This window comes from Pygoscelis adeliae, unplaced genomic scaffold (genome assembly GCF_000699105.1).
Source record: "Pygoscelis adeliae isolate BGI_AS28 unplaced genomic scaffold, ASM69910v1 Scaffold318, whole genome shotgun sequence".
Lineage (NCBI taxonomy): Eukaryota > Metazoa > Chordata > Aves > Sphenisciformes > Spheniscidae > Pygoscelis > Pygoscelis adeliae.
Window position 1 is genome coordinate 686,326 of NW_008825430.1, and position 8,051 is coordinate 694,376.

Here is an 8,051-nt window from a genome sequence, read left to right on the forward strand (position 1 = left end):
CCAGAGCAACTATGGCCCCCTTAGCCCCCATGCCCCTCTTCCCCTCCCCCTGCAGCCATAGACTCCCTTCCACACCCAGTAAATCTCTCTAGCAGATACAGTACAACCCTTCCTAGCCCTGTATTCCCTCTCCTTCTTACCCTCAACAGTCTTTTATGTTTCTTGACTGATGTTCTGTTGTTCTCCAGATTGGTCTTGATTTTAAAGCTACCCATATTGAAGGTCTAGAATTAAAATATATGGGCCAGCAGACAATGGGACATTACCCAATTCACTTCCATATGGCTGGAGATGTAGATGAGAAAGGAGGCTACAACCCTCCAACGTACGTGAAGGATGTCTCCATCCACCATACCTTCTCCCGCTGCGTCACAGTCCATGGATCCAATGGTTTACTGGTAAGAAGCCCCAATGTCTACCTTAGAGATCAAGGCACCAGTCAAAATATTTCCTCATAGCATGAATACAGCTTAATTATTGCACGGTGATGTGTTTTATTGTTAGAGCTAGTGTCTGACTCCTCTCCCCATCCTGATTATGTAGATATATATTCCAGGCATATTTCAACCTGCATTAAAAAGGAAGAGGCCAGTGTGGCACTGTAGGCTGTGTGTGACTCAGAGCGGGCAGAGCTTTTGTCTGTGTGCAGTGATGTCTGCGCACCAGCCCATCTCTAATGAGTAGTTGGATCTATCTATAGACAGAGAGCTTGCTATTTAAAGAGGATAATTAGAAGGTTTAAGTGTGCTTCATCTTTCCTGTAATAAAGGTTTGTGTTTGCAATGCCGTTCACAACATTAGGCACTCACAGAGCTCTGATTTGTCAGAGTTGCTCTCCAAAACAAGAAATCCTTTAGGATAAATCTATAAAATGACCTATGCTTACCGGACAAGTTATAGCACACCAGAGATGGTAAGAACGCATTCAGATTCTCCCCAGGTGCCTCCTTCTTTGGGGTAAGGATGCAATGGGAAAACAACACTACCTTACTGAGCATCCTGGAGACTGGCACATAACCCCAAAAGGCTTTCCTCACTGTTATCCCACCTCTGATGGCTTCTTCTTACCCATATTCAGGACATGTGCAGAAATCTATCCCAAAAGCAGAGCTGCTAAAGGTGTTAAATAAACACCAGCTTTGACTAGACAACTTTTCCCCAAGTGTCAGCTCAAATATGAAGTCTTAAATGCCAAGATTTCTGTAGGCAAAGGACTCTCACCCATTCAGTGAGACGGCAGCGTATTCCAAAAGGAAAAAAGTGTATGAGAGTCCTGAAGAGGAGGAGCATTTGTACAGTCAAGAGCCCTGCTACTATCTGTAACAGAGGTTTAAGAGAAGATACATCATTGGCAGTTGTAACCTGGATGGTCACTGTGCGTTAGGGGTTCATATCCATACCACTGTTTTAAAGTTATCGTACCATCTCATAGCAGGAGCCTGTAAGAATCTATTTTCCTTGAACTTATTTGGGGAATAGCATTTGCTTTCAATACCCAGCTAAGACATGATTTTTGCCCTTCACTTGCTGATGAATGCTTCCTCCTTTACTGACCGCAGCACATGGAGGGCTTCATCTTACAGTCTTCCTTTTGGCAAGGACTGCAGGCTACAACCTCTAAAAGTTGCAACATTGGAAAGGGGAGTCACAGGCATAATTAAAATGCACAGAAGCTGAAGAGAAGGCATTGAAATTGTAGCTCCAGAAGCAGAGCAGCTATTTTATATATATATATATATATATATATCTATCTGCTATTTATGAATCTGAGGTTTTGGGTTTTGACCGCTATCCTTCTAAGTTTATAACGTGATCCTAAAAACCTACCAAGTGAACACGGCTTCTGAAGAAAAAAGACATTCTCCTATATAAATTATATAAGGCATTCAGGGTCCTATGTCATTGTCTCAATTCCAAGTCGCCAGTACAGGGGCTCAGTATAAGATTAATGTGCAGAGTGGAAGGGCAGCGTTGCGGGATTCATTTGTCACACCATCATGGGCTGTTACCAATGGCACCACCAACGCATTCGCTGGCTGCACAGAGGTTGCACAGCTGTTGATGAGCTGCAGGTCAGCTGAAGCCCTGCTTCTGGATCTGATGTGAGATCTTCATTCCCTATTGATTAATACTTGCCAAACCAAACACCCAGAGCCCGGCATTTTTCTTATCGGTCAGATGGCTGGGTTCATACAGAGCATTTGGAAATAGTTCTGTGTCTTGTGCTTTCTCCAAGTGACAGCTGTGCCGTGGAGGATCCATAACATAGGAATCCATGTGCTCAGGGTTTTCCAGCCAAGGTGGCATGATGAAATTTAGACAGGGTGATGAAAGCAGTTTGATTCTCTTACTGTTACTCAACAGCCACAATTCCCTAAATGACCATGCTTTTGCCTCCATGACAAGGCACCCAAGAGAAATCTTAGAATTTAGAACATATAATCTGAAACATTAGTCAAAAATTTAGTCTCCGTTGACTATAGTTTATGAAAATGTGTGAACACTAAACTCTACTCATAACACTTAAGCTGTTTTTTATTTTAACCATATAATTATTGCTGACAGCTGAAAAGAAAGCCCTAGTGAAATAAAGCAATCTGACCGAGTTTATTCAGTTGCGTCACAGAAGACATGCTCCAAAGGTTGCATCACTTAAATGTTGTTTCATTGCTCTGTGATAGACATCTGTAGTCAAGCAGCTCCATGCCTTGATTCATCAGGTGATCCCACTGCAATCTCCTCATCTGCTTTCCGACTCTATTTTCTTTCCTTTCCTCTTCCTTCTTCCCCAGACATATTCACAAACAGCCACATGGGTCTCTGATGAGTACAATGGTTATTCTGTACATTTCCTAGTTGCCTATTATCTTCTTACGTGGGCAACACTACCCGTTTCTACATGCATGAACACCATTTGTGCAAACAGTGATGAGCTCTGTCTTTCCCCAGGTAACATTCATTCCCTCTGAGATCAGGTAGATCCAAAGCATAATTTGCTGAGGGAAAATTTGCCTTGATGATGTGCACAAACCACACTTTGAAAATAGCCATACAAAAAAAAAATCTAGCTGGGCTATTAAACCTCAGCATAGCACAGCACTTAATGATGTCCTTAACGTTAGGCCACTGACTTCAAAGGGGCTTCTCGCGTGACTGTGGTTGAGTATCTGTGCAAATGCTTTAACAAGTGGGAGAGGGGCATCAGTTGTTTTTAACTCTCATTAAAGCAGGCTGGTAATTTGCATACCAGCTTCCCCTTGCTTTGTTATCACTTTTCTCATGTCACTTCAGAGATACTCATATGGAGAACACTAGGAAAAAGGAGTGTCCAGTTATTCCTGATGACAGAAATGTTTTTCTGTGGGTCTGTACAGTGTGCTAAAAGTCACTATCTCAACAGTAGCTCACTTCCACTGATGGGCTTTTCTGCACTTGTCTACAAGTTCATATTCACTGGAAGGCACAGAGGGTCCTTCTGGAAACAAATCTGTAGAAATTCTTTTCTCACCATAATTATTGCTTGAAAATGCAATAATTACCCAATGTTTTCTTTAATACATTGGCCATAAAACCACCTAGTTACGCCACTGCAATCCCAGGGATGAAACTTTGCTCTGATTCCCACTCTCTCCACTGGATCCCAGTGTGCAAGCTAAAATAGAAACAGCCACTGGGGAAGGAGATTAAATGGAGGTCAATAAACAGTTTGGCAGAATCCAGGGGAGAGCTGTACTTCATGGAATAAGAGGTTGTGCTATCTAACTGATTCAGTGGTATCTGCTTTTAGCAATCCAGCTATACTACACAGCAGTTGTTTTATCATGAAGGGCATTATCTGGCCATAAATTACTCATGGTTAAAGTAAGATTATAGACTATTAGGAAGGCTTTAATCAAACAAAAAATTAAATCCATTGGAAAAGTGATTTTGGAACAAGCATCTCATTTGCTATCCAAGCATTTCAGCGTTCGGTTTGCACATGAAAACATGCACAGGAAACTAAGTCAGAGCTGACCGAGAGATGAGATATGGGGAAAGTAATTAATAAAACGGAGGGTGACAAATACATCAGGGTCCCTGGCTGATAACTCCATGCTGTTCTGTGGGCTTTCAGGGATGAGTTAGGAGAACAACGGGCGTTTGCTGGCTCTGAGCCCCTCTGCCAGTGTGCACTCCTCTCCCTGCTTCACTCCTCTCTCGCCGTACCGGGAGATGCGTTCCCCTGTGATGTTACTCCTCATGCACAGAGGTGGGCTTTGCCCCAGCTATGGTCTGGTCACTACAGGCTTTCATGTTCCAGTCCTAGTGCTGTGCTTTGCTGGCTAGAAAAAGACATGGTCATACAAAGTGGCTAATATTCTCTAAGGAGACCTTTTCCATCATCTAAATGTTGCAGCACTATTACTTATGTGTCTTTCCAATATTACTGTTGTGTGAGAGAAAGCTAACAGGTTTCAGTGGCAGTTTCTGTGCAATTCTGACATCTCTGTCGTTAAAAGACTCCCTCTACGTTTTGGAAAACTTCCTCTGAAGATAGCTCACTCTCCTGAAATGTTCTTCTATTCTGTAAACCTTTACAATTACAAGGATGGGACAGCTCATTCTTCCAAGGAGGAACAGTTCAGTCTAGTGCATACGTTTTACACCTAAATAAAGAAGCCTTGGCCTCGCAACAGCTGTCATCTAATTAGATTGGGGAAGTTAGCAGTAAATTTCAGTGAGGTAGCTTAAAGGAATGCACCACTTTGCAGGTCATTTTAGCTGTGTTTAATTTACTGTGATGACTCGTGTTCAGAGATTTGAGTATTTACACTGGAGCATGGATGATACATAATAGATGTGTGTGCAGATGTAAGCTTGTAATAGGTTTGGCAAGCAAAGTGTTCTTTCTTATGTGAAAACATATTTGTAATCATTTCAACACTAGTCCTGGGATTTTATTTGAAATTGGTGCTCCTTACCTTGAGAATGAGGCAGGAAGATGACAGAGGAGTCTCAGGCCTGTCTACAAAAGTAATTCAGGTGCTTGAGCACCCAGGTCTTTCAATGACACCATAAATAGGTCTTCTATCCAATTTAATATTGTCTTTTGCCCCTTGGCAGTTGCTGTTTCATCAGACACATTTGTAGGAACACGCTGGTGTCAGGCTAAGCTTTGCCAGGAAGGTTTCCTAAGTCGAAGGTGGTTGATGGGTGATGGCTGATGTGAAGAGCAAGGAGAGAGCCCAGTAGAGCCAGCACTTCACCTGGCCAATGGAGACATGAAAGTAATTTTCCGTATCCCAGACATATCCACTAACAACTGACTTGTTGGACACGGTGTGTCTGAGGGTTGTTGATTCCCAGCCTTAGGCCTCAAATTCACATATCTACTCCTGAAATTGTTTTCTCAGATCTTTCAGTGGGGTGATGGGTATTGTTCTGTCCAACACAACGGTGTCCCGATGTTAACAACATTCAAACCAAAACCAGAACAGCACTGATTAACACCAGCTGATTTGTCTCAGGGTCAAGTAAAGCTGCTGTCAACAACTTGGGAAAAAGGATCAGGTCAAACCTAAAACAAGCCAGCCTGTCTGGAAAACAACTTTCCGCTTCTCTGATAGCCTGAAAAAATATTTTTTCAGCTCAGCTGCATTTTTCAGATGCATTTTATGTAGCTGCTCATGTAACTCCACATGAAGATGAATGAGCCCAGATGTGATTTGAACATCTAACATCCTCCATTCATACTCCATCCCGTGTTTTTTCCAGCCTCATGCTAAGACAGTCTCTGATTTCACAAGCAGACAAAAGAATGGAATGAGCATTTCCTAGGGGATGACAAATTCCAATTAAATTTAAGTGTTGGAGTTATTGCTTAGACTATAAGCTCTGAAGAGCAGAGAGTGATTGTGCTTTTGGTTTTGCTTATACACCCTGAGTTCAAGAGGGTACTGAGGTTCCTATGTGCCATTGTTGTAAAGTTTCTTCTTATTATGCAGTGGCTGAAGCATGAAACCTGAACACTGACCTTTGTTTTGTACATGCAGGTGAAGGATGTTGTGGGTTATGATGCACTGGGCCATTGCTTCTTTACGGAGGATGGACCAGAAGAGCGCAACACATTTGATCACTGCCTTGGACTGCTTGTGAAACCTAGCACTCTACTCCCCTCCGACCGAGACAGCAGGATGTGCAAGCTGATCACGGAGGGCGCTTACCCAGGGTACATCCCTAAACCCAGGCAGGACTGTAGGTGAGTGGGAGCCTTCCTTTTCTTCTTTCTTTTCTTTGCAGCACTTAGCCATAAAAGATAGCATTACGTGTATACGATTATGTAGTCATCTGTAGAGGTCTGTGCTGCATGCCCCAAAGGTTGGGAGAGCAGTGCCCTCGGGGTCTTTATACTTGTGTTATTCAGATGCCTACGCACCTAGGGTGTAGTTTTCATTTTTAGCATAGAATCATAGAATCATTAAGCATAAATCAGGTGAAGTATAGAAGAAACTCAGATATTGAAAATCTCTCTTTCTTTTGGAGTCTTGACCCCAATGGCTCAGCAAAAAGTTGCTGAGTTGAGAATGGGCTGGGATCTGACATTCGTGCTCACGTCAAATGGTAGCTGATTTTGAAAATATTCCCATTAATTCAGAAGTCATTATTTGCAAAGAACGGATACTGTTTGATGATACAGCATTGGCATTATGTATTCATTTGGCACAGTCTACCCAAACGGTGGAGTGAAACCAAAATAATATAATAAATGCAGTTTAGCACAGAATTAGAACTTGACAACAAAAGATCAAAGACTGTGTATGCCCATTGGGTCTCTAATAGTCTGTCTATACACGAGCTCATGAAAACCTTTCCATGAGAACTTCTCAAAACTTCTATTTGCCACAAACGCTGTGTTAAAGTTGAAAAATGCCGAATGCCTTTCATCCCCCTTTTTGCAAGATCCTTTCCTCTAAGTGTCCTTGCTGATCTGCCAACTGAGGTTTAGATGAGGATCATAGAAGCATTTGCAATAAGAAGGGATTTTACAAGTTCTTTTTGCCATTCTGTTGCCTTGTAGAAAAAAAAATCAGGTGAAGTATAGAAGAAACACAACCAGCTTGGCCTGCACTAGAATTTTTTCTGAGAGGAATACATGGATTCTTCATTAGCAGTAATTTTTAAGCACAGGCTAGAGAAATGCCAATCACAAATACTGTAGTTGTAGTTGACCCTGTCATAAGGCACGGTATGGACTCACTGAGCTCTTGAAGGCCATTCTAGCCCTCCTTTCCATGATTTTCCAGCTGTTTTTCTGCCCCAAAATCAAGGCGCACAACTTAGGAATATGATTTCATTGCTAATTGCTGGCTGTTCAGGGAACCTACACATTTTGATGCATATCAGGCAGCTAATTATCTTTCTTTTTCTTCCCCCATCCCTCCAACTCTTCTTGAGAGAATACTGAACTCTTAAAGCAAAACCTGTGTGCTTAGCAGCTAGGCAAGCAGATCCCCAGCTGTAGTCCAGGGAGCATAGTAAGTGGTCTGGAGAAGATCTATGGAACCATGTTGTTTTCAGAGTGTTTTCCTTTAAAAGCTGGATGTCACGCTTGCCTTTAAGAGTTTAAAATTGATGGTGGATCATCTTGAGGACAAGACCTCTGTACAACAGAATGGGAGGTCTTCCATGGTGAAGATTTGTCTTCAGACCACAAAGTCTTGGTGCCATGTGGAAGCTCCTGGGAGACAGAAACACTTCCGCCCGTAGTCCAGATTTTTCTCCAGGAATTTATTCTGCTGTAATTGGAGGGGGGAAAAAATCTACACTAAAAACCCCCTAAATTTCTGACCCACAAAAAATCAATGAGAGTCTCTGGAGCCAGACTTTCATCCTGAAAATGAGACAGTTAGAAGCTGATTGATGCCTAACAGCTAAAAGTCTTTGGGGGATTTCTTTTATTTGGAAATACTCTCAATCTGCTGAGACTGTATCAGTATCACCCATTCTGTTCTCAGAACAAACTGGGGTTTTGTCCAAAGAAACATTTTTAGCTTTTACTTTGTCAAGGGAAA

At 42.3% G+C, this 8,051-nt stretch overlaps 1 protein-coding gene across 2 annotated transcripts in view; it reads left to right on the forward strand.

Annotated features, from left to right (window-relative positions):
• The window catches only part of CEMIP (cell migration inducing protein, hyaluronan binding), a 53,148-nt gene that overhangs the window by 24,201 nt on the left and 20,896 nt on the right, over positions 1 to 8,051 (forward strand). For both annotated transcript variants that reach the window (XM_009330896.1, XM_009330897.1), the window contains exons 12-13: positions 189 to 398; positions 6,033 to 6,238. In XM_009330896.1, the coding sequence (XP_009329171.1) occupies positions 189 to 398; positions 6,033 to 6,238 (416 nt within the window). The remainder of the gene's footprint in view (positions 1 to 188; positions 399 to 6,032; positions 6,239 to 8,051) is intronic.